The 20,367-nt window shown below is 41.7% G+C and overlaps 1 protein-coding gene across 6 annotated transcripts; it reads left to right on the top strand.

The window, feature by feature from the left end:
• On the top strand, positions 1-19,912 carry LOC128754507 (transcription factor MafG-like). 6 transcript variants are annotated; one of them, XM_053857179.1, is made up of 3 exons: positions 1-165; positions 14,001-14,066; positions 16,103-19,912. In XM_053857179.1, exons 2-3 carry the CDS (start codon positions 14,031-14,033, stop codon positions 16,580-16,582), a joined length of 516 nt encoding a protein of 171 aa, XP_053713154.1. In that variant the 5' UTR covers positions 1-165; positions 14,001-14,030; the 3' UTR covers positions 16,583-19,912. The 6 variants fall into 6 exon arrangements, with proteins under 6 accessions (XP_053713154.1, XP_053713158.1, XP_053713153.1 ...); XM_053857183.1 differs by lacking the exon at positions 1-165 and adding an exon at positions 310-630; XM_053857178.1 differs by lacking the exon at positions 1-165 and adding an exon at positions 7,341-7,499.
• The last annotated feature ends 455 nt before the right edge of the window (positions 19,913-20,367 follow it).

Raw genomic sequence — 20,367 nt, 5'->3', positions numbered from 1 at the left:
CGTCTGGCGCCTCCGACCGTGAACTAAAACAAGCGGGGAAGGAGTGGATCTTATCCAGAGACCTGCGAGGAGGCGTGAGCGGAAAACACTCGCATTTCTCCAGCTGTCTCTCTCCATACCGGGTCGAGGAGCCGTCGACGAACCCGAACCAACCGAGAACTTCTGGTGAGTCAGCTGTCAGAACCCGAATTCTTGGCTGAAGTGCTGAACGTGGCGGCGAGGCTTGTTTTTGCTGAGTGTGCAGCGGCCGCTCAGCGAAGACGCTTCGCTGGCGACGTTTCTCCGCCGCTGCGCTCGGCCGAACCCACCTCGGCTCGTGCGCGGACTGAACCCACTTGTGCTGAATCATCACGGTACGGTTCGGAGCCGCACGTGCCCCCCTCCGAGCCCGGCTCGTTCGCGCGAGGGAGCAAGTGTGCGAGACAAAGACAACAGAAGCCGGAATGTGTCGGAATTAGTGGTGTTGACAGTAAATCGGCTTTTTGTGCCTCCGCCAGGACGAGCGAAGCCCTTGTTCCTCCGAGGAAACGCTCTCTAGTTCGGGAAAGCGGGAATAAATGAGAGCTTTGTCCGTGTAGCACCGTCAGCTGTCGGAGGTGCTGAAGCGCTTTGGCTGTTGTTGCTTCGCAGGTAAGGCGCACAACTTGAACATTACTCTTTATTCCGATACTGTTTCTTCTCTAACAAAGAGAGACGCGTGGATCACCGCTAGCTGTCAAACGTCCAGCGGCTCGAGCTAGTGACACCATCCCGCTGGGATAGTGTCAAGATCCACGTTCGCTTTGTCTCGTATCCTTCAACACTCGTGTGTTGCAACGCGGTTTCGTAGCGCCGGGCTCGGAGTGGAGTGGCTGTCGTGGTGGAGCAGCTGTGCTGCTGAATCATCGTTATTGGTGGTGGAGCTGGAGTGGAGGCACGAGGGAGCTATGGCAACATGGCACCGGCGGGCGGACAAAGGTTCATGCTGGGGGGTTGGCTTTGTCAGGAATAGACGCTCGTGCGGCGCCTGTCGTGGATTTAAAAGGATCACCGCTTTTGAGCGAGGGTCCAGTGAAATGAAGATGAAGGACAAGGTGGTCTTTGTGGTTCTAAAGCTGCTTTTTTTTTTGGTCTCGAGTGGCCAGCAGTGTAGAAAACTGAATGGTGACTGAAACACAACGAGAATTTAACGCGGCGTGTTTATGTTTCTGCTGTTTTTTTCTTAAGGTATGTAGTGAAGCCCTCAACATTTAAAGCATCTCTCTCCATCTCAACGTATTTTGGGGAATTCACTTACAATGCAACTTTTTGTTTACGGTAGTCAAGTTCAAGCGCTGTCATACTTAATCCTAACAGTGTTTATGAGCACTTATTCAGCGCTCGTTTCAACTTCAATGTTGGCGTTCATGATCCTTCTCTTTCGACACCTAATAAGCGTTTGATTTTGTGTATTTATTTTTTATTTATTTAGTTTGCCGAGACCATTTGAAACCACCTCCTCCTTTTTTCGATTAGATAACTTTTTTTTGAGTAACTGTGATCATTACTTTACAGCGCTTTTGTCTGATAATCTTTCACAATAGAAGCTATCTGTTGGTGAAATATTTTGAATCTATTGTATAATTTATTTCACTACACTGCATTTAATAGGCTGAAAATTAACACTATTATTATTAGTCGTAGTATTATTATTGTTATTATTATTAGTATTATTATTTTAACACATTTTATTTATGAGCACATTGCAAACCTCTCAAGGACACTTTACAACCAAAACAGCAGAGAATAAAACAGCATACTAAAGTAAACAATATAAAACAATGGAAACAATTTCGATTTAACTAAAATCCTAATAATAGTGTGGATAAAACACATTAAAATTGAATATAATAGTCCTCAAATTATTATTATTTAAAATAATAATAGTAGAATATACAATTAAATAAACACACATTTCACATAAAATAAATAAATAAAACTATAGGTGGTGAAAAAAAAAGTTTAATATGTCTTGCCAATGCAGGTAGAGGACAACAGTCATATCACACTAGTCTACAACCCGAAATGTATTTGTTTCATAAGCAGCTACTCATGCAAGGAGGCGTTGAGTTGTTATTCATATTAACAGCTATATTCATATCGACTGCTGTGACACTGCTGCACTGGAAGACCACTAGAAACTGATTAACAGTGAGGTAGAAGTATTGTGCCAAGAGTACTCTCTAATCTCAGGTCACACCCTCTTGAATGAAGACACTGAACCGGACGTAACTTTGTGTGTGGCTGATGGGGCCATGTTAAACAGTAGAGAGCAACCTGTGAGCATCATCACAACAGCGAAATGCACAAGAGTATTAATAGGGAAGCTCAGTGGGCTTAAGAAAAACAGAAAACTTCGCCCCCTAATGACTCCATATCAGCAGCTTTAGTGAGAGTCAGCACTCTGTGGAGTGTATCAAAAGTATGTAGTAAGCAAGTTGGCAAGTACTGTAATAGAGGGTCATAATGATGAAACAGTTGTATCAGTATTGGAGAGAAGAGCCCCCCCCCTCCACTCCAAACTGTCTTTCTGTTGTACACGCGCACACACACACTCAATTCTCCCTATTTCCTTTGTGCAATCTATGTACACACACTGAAACACACACAACCTAGGGGCTAAGCTTTTTATACTTGGTATCAGTATTTAATCAGTGCTTGAAGTGCATTTCTCTGTCAAGTACTTTTCCCCATCCCTCCCTGGTGTTCACAGTAATTGAACGCTGACCAATGCTTATGTGTGCAACTTTGCTGATGGTGGCGGAGCGGCACGGCGCACAGAGCAAGGGGGATGAAGGAAGAGGGAGGAAGAATGAGAGATGGGATTTGTGGAGAGATTGAGAACAAGGACCTTTTTGTCTTCAAGGCATTCCCCTGAAAATGCTGAGGCGAAGCAAATGCGCTCTCGCTTGACAGATGGCGTTTTCACTTGTTACTTACCACAGCTACTTTCTTTTGCCTTGTCGTGTGCATATGTGTGAATGTGTGTGCGCGTGTGTTTGGGGCGACTGTGAAGCCAGAGAGACAGTTTCAGGATCCGGTGGCTGTAGAGCCGATTCTTGGAGGTGAGGCGACGTGTCTGTCACTCCAGATGAAGACATACTACACACATCTGGGAATAGATTTCCACAATGTCAATTCTCCATTACGATAGATTGCACTTCAGTCAGTTGACCTTTCCATCTTCACCCTGTATCAGCTTTGAGGTCAAGCTCTCTCATTACAGTGGTGTTCCTCCTGTGTGGAGTGGTAAAGGTTGTCGCTGCAGCAGCACTCTCATAAACCTGTTTCATCACCTGCATTTTTTTAGGTCAAATATCTTAGTCTTAACATTTTTCCTCCATGGTATTTGAATGTAAGGAAGCATTATGTTGTGTCCACAGCTAAATGGGTGAAAAGGTCACTGAGTTCATGTTTTTTTGAGGCAATATTTAAGCATAATATGAGCAGGACGTGACTTCACAGGTTTTCTGAAACATGCCCCATTGTTTAGACAGTTTCATCTAATAGATCATGAATAATCTTTTGAGATTTAAGTCAAATGTAGAAATCAATATTCCTGCCATTCATGAGCAATTAAATAACATGTAGCCTACATCTTAATGGCTTGTCAAACTCATGCTCTGCCTCCCCAGTCTGTCTGAGATATTTTCATCTCACTTTTTCTCAGCCAGTGTTATCATATCTAATGTCACACCTCTCTGCATGACCCATATTGCACTGCAACACCAACACTGAAAATGTGGGCAAGGATTAAAAAATAAAAACATTTGTATTTCTGAATAAATGAAAAATTATGCTTACATTAGTCATGTTTATGGTCATAACAATGATATGAAATGGGTGATTAAAACTGAATGAATGACTTGTTTAAATATTGATTTTATGATGCACAGTGATGACGTTTTGAATGGGATTTTTTTTTTCTTCAAAATGACTCAGATTTGGTAGGGTAATATTTTGGTCCCTTGAACAGTGGAGTTTGACTCCCTTGACTCCACCTTTCTTTTCACCACTTCTGTGACTAACACAGTTAGTCAGTTGAATAACAACACAAGACAAGGCAGCAGAAGAATATTGTTTCCACTTCCTCTCTACAAATGTGCGTAAGAATCTGAATTTCTCCGTTGTATTTTTATCCGACGCAAGTCTGCCTCTGCTTGTGAATTAGAGCTGTCTGACAGAAGTAAAAAGAGAAGAATAAAAGGCACAAGGAGCGAGTGGGTGAGAGAGAAAAGGAAGCAGCAGGGCAGATCAATAGTTGAGTGTTTTTTCTCCACGGTAATGATGAAATATGGTGTAAGCAGATCTGGTGCATAATCATTGCTCTGCTCCAGTGTTTTCCACAGTTCCGATGTGAATTCACTGCCGCCCTTTGTGTGTGGGAAATGTCACGTCTCTCTACAGGTGTCTTACTTACATGACCTTGCCTGACGAATGTGTCAAATCTGTATAATCAGAAAGACTCGAAAAAGAAGGCGTCAGCGTGTGCCTGTGAAATAAAAGTAGCTGTTGATGCAATACCATTCATGTTTTTTTACTTTTTAAACTCAGTTTTCCTATGTCCTTAAATCACTCTCTCAGAAAGCGGCGTTAACGTGATTACTTTGCTGGCTGTGTTACGATATTGGAAAAGGCGTGAAGTGTTTCAAAGACTCTCGGCTTCAGCGGCTGAACCCAAGGTTGTCTACCAGTTGCATCATCTCAATGCGCCAACTTGCCGCAGTTTCAAACTGCAGTGTGACGATTCCAGAATCATGGTATTAGCTTCTCAACCTCTTTGAATTAAAAACACAGGCAACATGTAACGGATGGATTCCGGGGAGCGCAGAGGGAGAACAAAGAACAGAGCGTCTGAGGTTTTTACCTCTCTAGATACATCTCAGCTGCCGCCTTCACTTCTGGACACCTTTTCCAAACATATCTATCTGCTTTTGTGCAGACAATCAAATAAGTCATGTCTGAAAATCAGTGGATACGGGCCACAATTCACATTATTTCAAACATTACGATGCTGTGTTCAGCTGCCAGTTCAGCTCTGTTCCTTATTAAAGTGTTCCAAAGAGGGTAACAGCTTCAGAAAATAGTGGAGAAGACACTTGAGTTTTTTCAGCATATTTTGGTGAGTTATATTTTAATTTCTATCAAATGAGTTTTGGACTACATCATGGGTGTCCGAACTACTTATCAGAAAATTTGAACATTTTATTTCATAACCACTGATTCCGATCTGATTCTGATAATCTCTTCCAAAATAACCGTCCGTCGAAGAAAAGGCTGTCTTAAAATCAAACATCTTCATTTTAAGTACAACAACTATGTTATTCAGAAGTTCAAAATATGAAGTGTAGCTATCCAAAAGTGGGTTTGGCCAACACAAAACTCTAGCTACATCTCAGAGAGACAGAAAAATCATCGTTGGAATTAGCGTCTCAACTTCAAAGGTGAGTGACGGGATCTTGTCATAAAGAGCGGATGTGATGTTAAAGAATTTTAGAAATGTAAAGAAGCGTAAAGAAAAGTGGATCAAACAGCCCCGGAGCCAGGATTTGGTCATGTCTGGATGACATTTGAAAAGATATTCCTGAAATATAAAAGGGTTTTCATGTAAAATGTACTTTTAAAGTAGGGTAAAATGAAGACTTTCAGTCAAAACACAACCTTTGATTTTGATTATGGAATTTTTTTACGTTTGCAGATGCCATTGTTATGACAATTTTGCTGTAGATAAATGGCTGGTCTCATTGATGTGCAGCTGGAGTAGCAGGTGTTTGTGTGGTCCATACAGACAAGAAAAAAGTCGTCATTCCAAGAGATAAGTATCATGTGATATGATAAGATAAGACTTCATTGATCCTCTTGTGGGAAAATTCAGTTCATTTCAATTCAGAGCAGCAGCAGCACATGTGGAGAAAGTGATGCGATGGTTGTAACAGCTCACTGCCACGTCACAGATATATATTGTTTCAAACACCCAGAGGTGATGGGGGGCAGCATGTGCGCATAAAAAAATCATCACTTCATATTAATCCATGTGGGCTATTGGTGCCTCTAGCTGGAGGTACCCTGCTGTGTTTGGCAAGGTACAACACTAACTAGATGAAAGGGATGTGGACATTCTGTACATAGTGTTTTATTTTGAAAAATCCATGGCATTTTTCACTGACCGACTTGTGGCCTAAACATTCCACTCTACTCTGAATTGACCAGATTTTTTAATGGAGCCGTATTGCTCAGCTGCCGTAGCACATTTTCAGTGCCACAGTTTCAGCAACGGGTTTGAGTCTGGGGAACGTGAGAAAAAAATGGCTTCTTTTTAGGTTCATACAACTCAACATACAGCAAAACTAAACAAACACACCTGCATCATTATGTTGTCATGTAGTTTGAAAAGTGAAGGATCAAAAGTCCTGATCCAGTCTTCTGTGCCTGCGTTCCACTTTGAAGAATATAGAAGATTTCTCACATTGTAGGACCAAAACTTCTTCTAGAGTTGACAGCACCAAAGCTGTGTGCCTGTCTGCTGCAGATCTTCAGTTTTTAACTCCGTCGCATGTGTGGTGATGGAGGCTGGAGTTGCCCCACTCTGCCTGAAATCAACCACAAAGCATTCAGTCTCACTGGTGTTGTGTAGCACCTAGTGTTCTGTACATTATTGTCATTGCTGATGCAGCCTGCAGAACTTCTGAAGACAACACAGAGTAAAGCCTCAACTGTCCGGTTGAAGAATAGTTGTAGGATTTAAGCTTGATGTAAAAACAAAGGGGGTTTCTCTGGATCAGGATACAATAAAGAGTAGTTTCTTGTATATAGCTATTTCATTTCATATAAATCATTTTGCATTGGGTATAAAATATTTTTTCTTATTCACGTATACACTTTCTCCACTGATAAAAATTACCAAATTTGAAGCATGTTCCACATCTCAAGTACACACTAAAATGTTTACATCCAGATATATTGATATTTATTGCTGTCTTAAACTGAGTGTATATTTTGATGTAGTTTGAATGTGATTTTGTATATTTTTTTAATGAGTCAGATTTGGTAGGGCGATATTTTAGCCCCTTGAATGCTGGAGTTTGACTCCCTTGACTTTGTTTTCACCCCTTCTGTGATTAACTGCAAACCCCATCGGTTATATACATATGTACATGTGTGCGCCATATACACCACTGAAAAGATAAAGAACATCATGCTGACAGTGTTTGAATAATCTTGTAATAGATATCTAGTAGACAACTGTGAAATGAGGCTGTAATAATCCACCTTATGAAAGGTGTGTTAAACGTTGGCCTTGAACAATTATTTAATACAGAACGTTTTTCTGCCTGCAGTTGTCTTCATTTAAGTCACAGCACACACTTCAGTACCTGAAGGAAACATTCAAGATGAAGGTCACCAATCCAAGCAGACGACTCAAGATCCAAGCCAGAGCAAACGTTTCAGCAGCTATATTCATGTCTAAGAACAATATTAGTGTGAGTTCCCGCTGATATTGACAACACTGGTCATTTCTCTTTGTACAGGGATTGTTTTCTATCATCGGGCGCAGATAAACGACTCTGTTAACTTGCTATCTCCCTCCCACACACAGACAGAATCAGCTTAACCTGTGATGTGTTTTTCTCCTTTTAGAAAAAAAACACTTATGTTTAAAAAAAAAAAGAGTCGAGGCTCAATTGCCTGACGGTGCACTTTTTTTGCTTGTGTTGGGAAATTTGTCATTACACTCCAACTTACTACCTGAAATGGGAAAAACGTGTCGACGCCAGGACTTTTTCTCGCTTTTAATAATACACCAGCACAGCACTGTCTCTGACACGCTCACACACACACACACACACACGTACTCAACGCACCGTTAAAGAGGTGTGAAAGTGATGGCTATTCTTTCTCCATTTTGATCATCAGTGCTTTTCTTGGCAGCTTGTGTTTAACTGTCTCTATTATATCATGCTTATTTCACGCTCTGCAAACTTGGTAGCTTTCTGTTGTCTCCACTTTAACATGTGCTTCTCCCACAATTATCATTGGTTATTCATCTAGTCCCACAAAGTTCTTCATTTCAGTCTTTCAGTTTTGTACTGCAGCTTGCCCTTCGCCAGGTTGCTGGGCATAGATGTTATTAGTAACTTCACTTGACTTCTAGCTGCTCTATCTCGTGTTTCTGATGCAGACAGAAGCCTGTCTGAAGTCGGGATCTCTCCATCTGGTCTGACATTGGTTACCAAGTCTCCTACGAGCTGAACATATCTGAAGTAACTGCAGGTCAGGGGTGTCAAACTCATCAAAGTTACAGGTGAAACAGGTGTGTCCAAACAGAACACTAAAGTCTAACTCTTTGTTATCGAAGGGTGGTTTTAGTATAGATCAGATCTGTTTTTCAATTTCCCTTCCATCTGCTTCAGAGTCCTTCCAGAGTCCAACCTGTGGAAGGTTGAACATTGCAATGCTTGTTGTTCAGAAATCTCGGCTCAGGTTTTGAGGTCGAGGCCATCTAGTGTTGGGCTACAAAATGGGAGCACATCTGGCCACATCTGTGCTCGTGATGGTTTAACCAATCAAAGCCAAGATTTTACAGTGACATGCAACAGGACGGTAGTGGTTGTTGGCATTCACGACTCGCCGAGCTGATGGTGCAGGTTCTGTTGGACCTTGAGAGAATGGACTCTCTTGATTTACTTCCACAGCAGATAAAGGGCTACAATTCTGGCTCTATGAACCACTATGTTGAATTTCTACTGTTGACCTACTTTTTTAACGCGGCTCGAGAGACCAGGCTAACAGTAGCAGGACAAGTGCCATGAACTCGTGTTTGGTTTGACTGTATCTTCAGGCCGTCTATCAGAAAGATGAGATAGCTTAGTGGAGGAGACTCAATGGATCCTTGAGGTACCCCTAACATCAGCGGACAATGTTGTGCCACAGCTTCACCGCCATGTTTTCCTCTGTGGCTTCACCTCCCCCTGCTTACGTTGGTGGGTCTAATGACTCTCAAACTTGTGTCCACTACGCCAAGATACCTGAACTTACTCCTTGTAAATGGCCTGAGAATCGATATCCCTTGGCTGCAGAGGTGGTGATGATTGCTGGATGAAAATAATCGCCCAAAATTCTCCCCCCTCCCTTCTCACCATGACTGCTTCTGGAGCGCTTTAAATTGAATCTGGGAGCAGGAACAACACAACCCCCACAGGGCTCCTTAGAGCTCTGCGTGAATTTACCAACAGTGTGTATTTGACTGATCAGCGTTAAATCTAAACTGGCAATGAAAGTGTCTTGGCACTCCTCAGGTCTCCCTCCAGTCTCCTGGGCACATTTGAATCAGTTGTTATGCTGTGATAATTCAGCACAGACAGGCCTGCCACTGTAAATGACATGTGGCTAGCATGATCTAGTCCTCACCACTCTGAAATGTTGCCTCGATTGTGCTGGTGTTCACCCACTCACTTCAGCCCCCGGTCATCTCTGAAATACCTAATCCGGCTGTTTGTTGTTGTGTTTGTTGGTGGTGTGTGTGTGTGTGCGTGCTGCCAGCTTTCCAAATGGGAAGTTGCTTTCTAAGAATATTTTCTGCGTGCGACAGTGTTGGCTGGAGCCGAGAGCTGACTGAAACGATGTAAAGACAAGCGCACAACACATATGGGGAGTTCATTTTTTAGAAGGAGCAAGGAAAGGAACTTTTAATCACTGCTTTGGTGCGTGACTTTCCAGCAAAACTCAATCTGATGTGTGGGTCCGCCTGCCTGCGTTTGTGATGGTCAGCACTAGTTTCATTGCACTGGATCAGCTTCAGAACTTTTCTAATTGGAGGTTTTAGTCGTGGTCGTTGCTGAGTTCGGGCTTTTTTCCCCGATCTCAATCCCCCCGCCGCCCCCTCCCCCTGCCACCCACCTCCGTACCCAACAGCTAAGCTCTTACAAATGTGTTGAGGATGCATTTTCACCCAAACGCAGCCCCCCTCCCTCGCCAACCCCTCGTCCCCACCTCTGTCCTCACTCTCTTCCCCACTCCTCACTTGCCTCTCTCTTTTTCTTCTCTTCTTTCTCCCTTGTCATTTGCACCTCCCCACCCCATCCTCCCTCCATACTCAGCATTTTTCTCGGCTGTGGGTGTGATGTCTCCGCTGTAACGCTAATCAGCTCCAGAGACGTCAGCATTCTTTAGCTACTTCTTCATCAACAACACTTCTTCCTCTCTCCCGCCAAGTCTGTCTTCATCCCACTATCCCATCAACTCCTCACATCCTTTTTTTCCCCCATCCACTTTGTCTGTATTGAACTCATGTCTGTGTCCTGTCGCCGTCCTGGTGTCCTCTGCGTTGTCTCTTGTAACTGTGAGCAGCTGTACTCCTGAGTTGTCAGCGTTCTTCCTGTTCTTGTTCTGTAAAAATACAGCAAGCCACTGCAAAAAAAAAAGAGCTGTCTGTTGTAGCAACGGCAGCCGTGGCATTGACTACGGTGCAGTGACCACCCTCAGACCGATAGGGGAAGGACATCGCTGCCACTTTGTGTTTGTGTACGTGTGTGTGTCTGTGCGCACCAAAGATGAATTGCTGTGGCTTGCCTCAGCAGATGAACCTTAACCTGAGGAACAGAACCTGAGGCCTGTGCTACGTTACACACTCTCACAAAGTTTTAGGAGATTTTGTGGTATTTTTTGTAATCTTCCGTTCAGTTTCTATTTTAAGATAATCCTTTTGATCCATTGTGATCAAAATAAAGGCAATCTAATCTAATCTAATCTAATCTGATCTGATCTAATCTATGGAGGCATTTCCTAATTTGAGTCTAATAAAAATGTAAAGTGGCCTGTGCTGACTTACGTTTCCTTTTAACTTCAAGTTCTGTGGCGCTGGCCATTATGCCTTTGTTTTCTCAGTCGTTTTTAGCCAGGAACTTTCGACCGGGACCCCAAGAAAACCATGGCTGATGTAAGCAGCTGCAATGATCCCGAGGGATAGAAGCTGCATCCGAGTCATCTGTCAGAAGCCAGTTGTGGATCTGGACGCTGATTTACTCAGATATGTGTTTGCGTCTGCTGAGTAGCAGTTTAAAATGGTGCACAGGAGGCTGAGCGATGATTCACAAGTTAAAAAAAAAAACTCTCAAAAATATGATATAAAGTCTTTACTCCACAGAAGAAGAGATACCAATGAGAGCAGTGAATAAAACGGTCTAAGTGTTATTTTAGAATGGCTGAATAAAATAAAGAGGAGTACTGCATCGTAAACAGATAAAAAAAAGTGAGCCTTTGTGACATAATTCTGTTCCCCTTCAGGCTCATGCTTTAGTGTTATTGAACCTTAGTGCAGTGACAAAACCCCCAACTCAGATCAGTTCAGTTAAGTCGTCCAGTGAAGAGCGACCTCTGCTGCATTAAATGCACGGAACAACAAGTTTTGTGCTTCTGTCCTGAACTTTTTTTAGCCGTGATATTTTCATCCATCAGTGCAATCGCATTGTTTCTCTTTCACCATGTCCATTTTATTATGACATCACACTGAGGTGGCGCCCCTGGAATTGCAGCACTGAATAATGATCCATGCGAAAGAAACCTAACTATAATCTGTGTCATTTGATTCAATGAATAATTTTTTTTCTTTTTAAATAATAAATTTTTTTTTTTTTTTTGAAGTCCAGCCCTTATTATAAGATATAAGCAACTTTCCCACACTACCCACACAGTAGTAGTCATATTTTTGTATTTTTTTTTTTTTTTTTTTAGGTGGGTTGTTAGTTTTTTTTTTGTTTCTTTTTTTCAGTATAACTGTGTTTTCCTTAAGTGAATGTACAAGATGAGTGGTTTCCGCTCTCTCAGAGAATTTAAGAATGAAGCTGACAGTGATTTCCAAAGCCATGTCTGGAGCGCTCAATATTAACAATAATCTGCACGCTAGTGTTCCCAGCCGTTTAGCGTGTTGGTTTTATTGTGCCCCACTGGCATCTCAGCAGGGGAAACGTCGTATGTAGGTGCGTGTTGGCATGTTTTTGTTTGCATGTAGATGTGTTTGCGGGCGGGGTACAGGCTCAGGGGAAATAAACCATTGCCTGGCAGCGAAACAGCTCCCCGGCGCTCATCATCACCCACCCCCACTGATAACAGCAACCTCAGCCTTCATGTCTTTGATCCATCCATTGTGTGACGATGCCCCTCCAGCTGCATCCCACCAAATCACCAGAGAAGGACCACTTCACATCTGTTTGTTTGTACCAATGTCTCAACAAACAAATATATATCAACACAGAAAGACAACAGGTACTTGGTTTATAGGTGCTAGTGTCATAACTCTGAATGGAAAAATAAATATATATATATGTATTTTTATTCTTAAAGCACAGTAGCGCTTGTATCCTCGGTAGGCTGAGCATTTGAATGAAATGCAAGTGTGCTTGTGTGTTCTTTGATCTAAAGCTATTTATAACAGAGCAATTTTAGTATGTTCAAGCTGCCATGAAGCCTCACAGACATTCGGAGGTGTGTTTGTGGGGGAGGTTTGCTGGCACGTAGGTTGCCTTTGACTGGAGAGAAATGGATGAAAGAAGATAGCTGCATCACTAAGATGAAGAAGGAAATGACAACATGATACAAGCTAAAATAAGTGCACCCCTGTGCCGGTGTTTTCCACTCCTGGATGTGAAGACATGAATGAAGATGCACAACATGGGATGGACTGCTGTTTGTTGACCTTGGGCGCACTTATCTGTTGTTAATGTTGGCTCCATAGACCCAGACCCCCCCTACTGGAAGTAACAATAGGGGGAGGTCCAGCTTTTAAATGATTTTAAATGGGGTGTTAAAGTATTATTCTTAAGTGAGACAGTGATGCCATCGGTCTGTGATGAAGCGTGTCGCGACTTCATTAGTCAGTGTTAGAGATGGTGTGAGGAACTTGGTCATCCAGGCCAGACTCCAGGTCGAACATCACGATGGCAGGAAGGGGAAGCAGATGTAATCTGTCGGAAGTGATTTTATAAATGTTTGTTGGCATTTATGAATCAGTGAGCAATACTGCTTTAGTGATGATGACGATAACTTGTTTGTGCAGTGTTTAAGAAGGTGTCATTATTTTGGAGGAGCCCAGCATCCCGCGGGCCTTCTTCACTTCCGAAATAGTCTGAGTAAACTTATTCTAAAAGGCTCATGTAATCCCCCCAATGGTCCGACAGTTATCAACAATAGATAAGCTTAAAAGGACTGAAGGGTGAGGGAGTGACACTTGAGAACAGAAACCTGCACGGGAGAGAGGAGGGGGACGGATTCTGCTGAGTCATCATGACTGGTCTCATGATGATCACTCAGCAGCAGCAATAACAGTCGCCCTTTATCAAACACATAAGCACACAGGTCTGAGAGACGAGGGTCAGACGGAGGCATCTCACAGAGCCTCCCTCTGTAGTGGTGACGCTCATCACTGGAGCGCTGTGTTCTCAGAACTGAGCTCATCTTTTGCATTTTCTTCTGTCCCTCCCTTGTTCTGCGCCTGCATCCTGTTGTCTTTTGTACGCCGCAAATGTTTCTTTCCGATTGTTACTATGCTCATTTACCCTACCACTTATCTGTACGTCTCACGCTACAGTGCGTCGGGGCTCTAACAGTCGGTTTTCCCCTGGAGTCCTTCCCATCGATATTTTACCACCACTTCCTCTTTTTCACGCATGTTTCACTTTTATTGGCCTGGTGCCAACCAATTAAAGTAGAGAACACAAAAGTAGTGGGCACCGTCTGTGTTACCATCAGGAAACAGGAAGCCAGGAAATTCTAAGAAATTATTGTGAATTCACTTTCACTTCAAAAGACATTCTACCGTAACATGCTCACACACACTCACCTGAGAAGTCGGAGAGGAAAGTGTCTCTGCTGGTCTTGGTCGGTGACACGCTGTGAGCTGTCAATCTCGGCAAGTTGCCTATGTTTTGTTCTGAGTTTTTTTTTTTTTATTGAATAAGAGGATCATATTTGTTTGTATCCATTTCTAGGTCTGTTCAGAAGAGCGAGGCTCTTGTGGCATGACGACGACTAACAAAGGGAATAAAGCCTTGAAGGTAAGCAAGTGTAGCTTCAACATTTATTAGGGTTTGTGAGGGGAAAGCAATGTTTCATTTTAGATATGATTGGGAAGTCAACCATAATCAATATGCCAGCGGTGGATATTATCAGAAACTGAAAGAAAAAAATGAGACGACTATTGCTGAATAACAATTATCCAAGCGATCAAGCAACTCCAGGCTAATCATTTGCTCTCAGTCATGAGGCTTTTTGATGTTCTGTGATCCATAAACCCACCGTGTAAAACTGTGCAAAGATGTTTGTGGCTAGCAGTGTAAAATCCAAACTTTAGGATTGTTTGGAATCAACAAAATACGGATTATTCTTGATCGATAATACATCTTAAACAACATTCGCACGGAATGGCAATGGTGCAGGTCAAAACTGGATGAGCAAATGCAGACTTACTTTCAGTTTCCTTGTGGAAAATAACAGCATCAACCAGCATTTTAAACATTTAGAATTGAGAATTTCATTGTCTCAGTAGTGTGGGGTGAGATGCAGTTGGTGCCATGAGGGGTGCACAGCAGCTGGGGAGGGTAGATCAGAGCATATGGAGACCACAACTGAGAATAAGTCTATTAGACGTGTAGACACACACATTTCTTACTGCAAATGAAACTGTAGTCATTTTTTTCTACATAAATGAATTAAATAGTGTCATTGGAACAAACACCTAGTTTATTCTGTATTCAGTTTGGCAATCGCCAAAGTGAGCTGAGCCAGAGGCTTTTCAATGCAAGGGACAAGGTTCAGAGCGCTCACAAATTAAAATTTGATGGGTCAGCAATTCCATTGCTTAAAGCAGTGTTTTTCATCGTTTTTCAGGCCAAGGCACCCTTATTTCATCGAAGATACAAAGGAACCTATCCTTCCTATAGAAAATTCCGATTCATTTGTGGAAAAATGTAGCTACTGACACTCAGTTGTTATTTTGCCAGGCTATTTACAGAAAGAAATTGCAGAAAATGTATTTGTTTCAAATGTGTCCAGAAAGGGGCGGGCAATATGGCAAAATATATCAGGATTTATTTATTTACTTACTTACTTTAAATAACTCTTTGGGTTTTATCACTTGTATTTTGTATGATTTTATTGTAGTTTTGAGTTTCCAGAACTCCTGACCTTGCTTTATAAAAACTGATTCTTTCTCACTTCACATTTTGGAGCACATTTATTTTGATGTGCATTTAGTTCAGCAACATTTAAACCACAAAGCAAACTTTGAAAGTCCATGAGTATCAATAAAGTTTTGAAGTGAGACGTTAGCTCTGTTAGCTCTGCAGTGCAGACAGTCTTTGGCGTTGCGGGTCTAACAGGGATCCCTCCCTCCATTATTGTTGTGAAGGTGTGTGGTCAAGTTAGAGGTACATCAGGTTTAAAAACAGCTGGAAGTTAGGCATGTGAGCGTCTTCTTCGCTGTGAGTGTGTGGGAAGAGGAGCTCTTGACTTACGGCGCATCAACATACTGTAGCTCTACAGTCTAGTGTTTAGAAAGAATGTCAGCGAATCCATGTGATTTCCTTACGCAAACACGTTCTAATTGTCATGAATTAATGTCATCATATTGTTCACCTCTATTTCCTCACAAATGAGGTGTAATTGAATCATTTTCCCACAGCACACCTGACACGCTCTCATCGCACACTAGTGTGCCGCGGGTGAAAAACTAGCTAGCTTAAACACACATTGAATTTGGTACGGAACCACTGGGCTAAACAAGAGACTCGTGTTGTTTGTGGCGAGACAGGACATACACTCATGTCGGGCTTGTCTGTTTATACAGTAGATTCTGCCCTTTACCTGATCAACAGTTGAAGTGCAGCCCTGCCCATGACACAATGAACAAAGTATTGCAAGTTGAAAAACAAATATAGTCAGACGGGATTAACATTTATTGGAGTTTCTTAAACTGACCATGTGTAAACGGGAAAACAAATTTGATTTAGACCTTATAGTCAAGTGTAAACTGTTGCGGTGTATTATGGTGTTTCGTTTCGCCTGAGTTGATATTGACGTCTGCTAACTCTAGGTGAAGCGAGAGCCGGGGGAGAATGGCACCAGCCTGACAGATGAGGAGCTGGTGACCATGTCAGTGCGGGAGCTGAACCAGCACCTAAGAGGGCTCTCCAAAGATGAAATCATACAGCTGAAGCAGCGGCGGCGAACCCTGAAGAATCGAGGCTATGCTGCCAGCTGCAGGGTAAAGCGAGTCACCCAGAAGGAGGAGCTGGAGAAGCAGAAGGCGCTGCTGCAGCAGGAGGTGGACAAGTTGGCCAATGAGAATGCTTCCATGCGCATCGAGCTGGACGCACTGAGGTCCAAGTATGAAGCGCTACAGACCTTTGCGAGGACTGTGGCACGAAGTCCTCAGGTGGGGGTCGGGGTACGGGCCGGCGGCGGCGGGGGAGGCATACCGTCTTCTGTCATCGGTCCACTTATACCAGGGAAGGTGGCCACGGCAACAAGCGTGATCACGATAGTGAAGTCAAAAACGGATGCACGGTCTTGAAGGACGCAGGAGAGAGGTCACCGGTGGAGCTTTGACTGACTTCAAAAAGTGGGCGGTTTTTATCAGAGCGGAAAGGGAAATACTTTGTTGAGGTAATAATGTGGCCGGTGGACACAGGATTCCTACAGTCACTGAAATCAGCTTGAAACGTGTAACTATCCATTCGCTCCAAGGTTCACCGCGCCGTTTTACACCATTTTTCTTATCAGCATTTGTGTTTCCTGTGCTTCTCTGGCTAACCAGAACCAGCATTGGAGCTTCCCTCAGCTCAAAGTGACCGACAGGTTTCCAGTGATGTCCAGTGGTTGTACCTCCTGTCTAGCGCCACCTAGCCACAAGTTACCCTTAGAAAAGTATGACAGACAATGTCTCCTCCACAAAAATGTATTTCTACTGTGATGTGTTGTCATTCACATGAGGTCCACAGTGTATTTTCTGTGTGTGAATAGTTGTATATCAGGAATTCTGTGAAATTCTGTGACAAGTGTTCTATTTGGTATCGATATATTTGATTAGCTGTATTTTTTTCTATGTCTGTGTCCAACCCCCTCTGTGATATTTCTATCTGTGTAAGTGATTTCAATTGGCTTCTATGGTCCGAGGAGCTACAGTGTTGCAAAGTAATTCAGTGAAGGGTCTAAAGTAAATACCTGACTGAACTGAACATTTCTGACCTCAGCTCATTCTGTGAGTATTTTCAGGGAAAGCTTCATTAGGTCGTGGAAGGAAGAGGTGCTGGGGCAGAAAACGGTCATCTTTATGAAGCGTAGCAGAGGTGCGCGCAGCAGTTAGGAATGCTCAAGGGTTAATTTGCAAATACACACATGCTCAGTGAGATGCGTCATGCATTCAAGCCAGAATGTTGTGTACTCACTGTTGGATTACCTATTGACACACATATATGTGTAGCAGTTTTTAAGAAGCATCTGATAAATGAACCTGGAAACTGATTTAGAAAATGGTGTTTTGGATAAATTCAGTCATACAACATGCTCTTCCCCCCCTTTCATGTCATGGCTCCGGTACTGTAAACACTTATTTAGCGACAGTGTAGCGGAGTGAAAACGCAACACGTGTTACTATGTGTTCTTTTAATATATCCCCAATTTTAATAATCAAATCCGCACTAATGGAAAAATGAGCAGCAACTATAGACAGCAATATTGATCAACTGATATTAATATGCATTTCAAATTTTTACTTTCAAACATTTTTCAAAATCTCCAGGCACATTTGTCATAAGCTTTATGATAAATAGAAGTCATGTTGTTACATACACAAAGAGTCTTTATCTACGTAGTCTGGAGTTTTATAAAGATGAATATCTTTGCATTGTTTTTAATGACCTGTAAAAATCCTTATGAATCCGTTTGATATACAGTACGTCTCTATTTTGCAATTGAACCAAAAGTGGCTTAACTACTAAATAGCTTTGTCTTTTCCCTTGTGACTAGGCACATGTGTGTAACTGTGAATTAGCGTGTGGTGGTTGTGTCGACGTGTGATGAGATATCTATCTTTCACTGTTTATTTGCTCTGACTTCCAACCTAGACTCTGTTTTAGTAACCGTATGCCAGTCAGAAATACTTTTACTGCGGCATAATCAGTCCGTCTGCAGCTCTGTTTAAGATTAATGTGTATTTATGATTTTAATAAAACCATCCACGGAAGGCTCATACTTCCTATTAGACCTGTCTGGTGTCAATATGGTCTTTGCAGTGTTGTAAATGGTTCACGTTATATAGTCACAAAAAAATGTTACTGAAAAAAAACTACTGCTTTTCATAAGAATGTGTGATAAAATACCTTTTTTGTTGCTGTATGCATTTTTATTTCTGTATTTAATGTATTTGTTTCATCAATGTGCAGGTGTCAGGAAAGATGATCAGTTGTATTTATGTTTACAAAGATAAAAGTAAGCCTAGTCGTCATGCTTGTCCAAATGTGAAGAAAAAAGTAACTTTTTAAATAAACTGCAATTTAAACGTACTGTTTGTGCAGCAACAGTGGTAATGACATTTTATGTTGCGTGAACGCCAGCCCATTATCAAGAGAAAGATTATGTCCAAAATCAGTTGAACAGTAAATGTGTAGTTTAAAACCAAAAACAATCTATTTATTTTTTGTTATTTTCTTTATATTTTCTTGTGTGTTTGTATCGCGTTGAATTTGAGCTACCATGTTTTGTTCGCCTTATCTATTTATTCTTTACCTTCTGGATATTGTGTAAACCTGATGTTTGCTGCTGTTAGCTATTGATTTCATAAAAGGCAATAGTCATTTGTATAAAGTTGTGCAGGTAGCGTGTTATGTGATTCAGCTGAAGATGGCTTTATGTTATGTTTTATGTATATTGTGATTTGCGTTTTTGTCACCAACATCACCTTGTGTTCTGTTTTCTTTTGTGGACTAGTTTTGTGTGAAGAAATGAGCTGCACTTGGCGTTGAAGAATAAGACTCAAGGGATATTGTTGTAACGTTTGTGTCTTCTTTGTGAAAATCCAGTGTTGTTGGAGTGTCTCTGGTGAGACGCTGACTTTATTTTGCTCTGCTCATACAGAGGTCACCTTTAAATGGAGAAGTTTCATTAGGATTACGGGCAGCAGCGTCTATAAAAAACATTTCATGATAATTTACACAAAGGGAAAGTTGAGGATGCGCATGAGCTGCGACACCATTTTTCACCCACCTTGCCCTTTACAGTCTGCTTGCTCTTGTGGAAGGTGGGAATGATGAACAGCTTATGCTGCATGACCAATGAGTGTGTTATTAACTAAATTTCCCTTCCTCATCCACCTGCCTCTGATCAATAGAAGCAAATGATCCACCTGACTTTTTTTTTTAAACATACCAGTCGATTACTTCCTATCCCAAGCTACCTCCTGTAGTGCTCTTTCATCTATGTTACGTTGACTTCACATTGTAGTATTCGCACTGTCTCAGTTCACAATGGAAAGCATGTGAGGGCTGAAAAAATATCCTCACATCGACACATGATGACGGTCTATAGATTAGTCTGTTTGATTTTAATGTGGGTAATTCCCATGCGGCCCACCAAACTAAAAAGCTGTGTTTTGTAATTCTCAGTTTGGACTGTAATAAATCCTTGTGTGTTTTCGACAGAAAAACACTTATAATGTGACTCTCATTGTAAGTATTTATCTTCTATTAAATTATTGTTTTTCTTTTTCTGCAATTTGTAGATACACAGTTAAGTGATGATGGCAAGCTAATGGGATTCATGGAGTTTTATCACCAGTCTGATGTATCTTTAATTTATTCCTGTATATAATGTATGTTTGTTAATAAACAGCTTATTTTATTTTGTATATGACCAATAAAAATGTTTAAAAAGAACTGTTGGTGATGTGTCAAGATTATTTATTTTCCTTCACTAAACTTGTTTGCAAACTTGAAAGTTTGTGATCACAGGTTTGTTTGAAAAAAAAAAAAAAAACATTTGTCACTGTGTACTAACTTACTATTTTTGTGGTAATAGTAGAAGCAGTAGTAGTGCATGAAGAGACGCGGCTTCGCTGTCTTTGTTTACGCGGATTAGCCAGTATTCGGAACAACCGGACTGGATTTTTTATTTTTATTTTTTGTGTTTGAAGAGGCCATATCTTTTTATCTCTATGGAAAGTAGTGACAATTGTTCTGTTTCGTTTAACTCCGATTAAGTGAAATTGTGGTTGACTTTGTTGTTAAACTGAAAATTACATAAATTGGCGTAGTGTTCGCCTCAGTGAAACGATCCGGTTCTAAATCCGCTCCTTGTTTTACT

The sequence above is a fragment of the Synchiropus splendidus genome, chromosome 2, assembly GCF_027744825.2.
Source record: "Synchiropus splendidus isolate RoL2022-P1 chromosome 2, RoL_Sspl_1.0, whole genome shotgun sequence".
Lineage (NCBI taxonomy): Eukaryota > Metazoa > Chordata > Actinopteri > Syngnathiformes > Callionymidae > Synchiropus > Synchiropus splendidus.
The sequence above is the reverse complement of the archived record's forward strand: the minus strand, read 5'-3'. Positions and strand labels throughout refer to the sequence as shown.

Excerpts from the sequence above, each read along its gene's own strand:
- LOC128754507 (XM_053857178.1), top strand. The coding sequence starts at position 7,410 with ATGAAGGTCACCAATCCAAGCAGACGACTCAAGATCCAAGCCAGAGCA. Across the intron at positions 7,500-14,000 it reads TGTCTAAGAACAATATTAGT|GTCTGTTCAGAAGAGCGAGG; the intron begins GTGAGTTCCCGC and ends ATCCATTTCTAG. Across the intron at positions 14,067-16,102 it reads AAGGGAATAAAGCCTTGAAG|GTGAAGCGAGAGCCGGGGGA; the intron begins GTAAGCAAGTGT and ends TGCTAACTCTAG.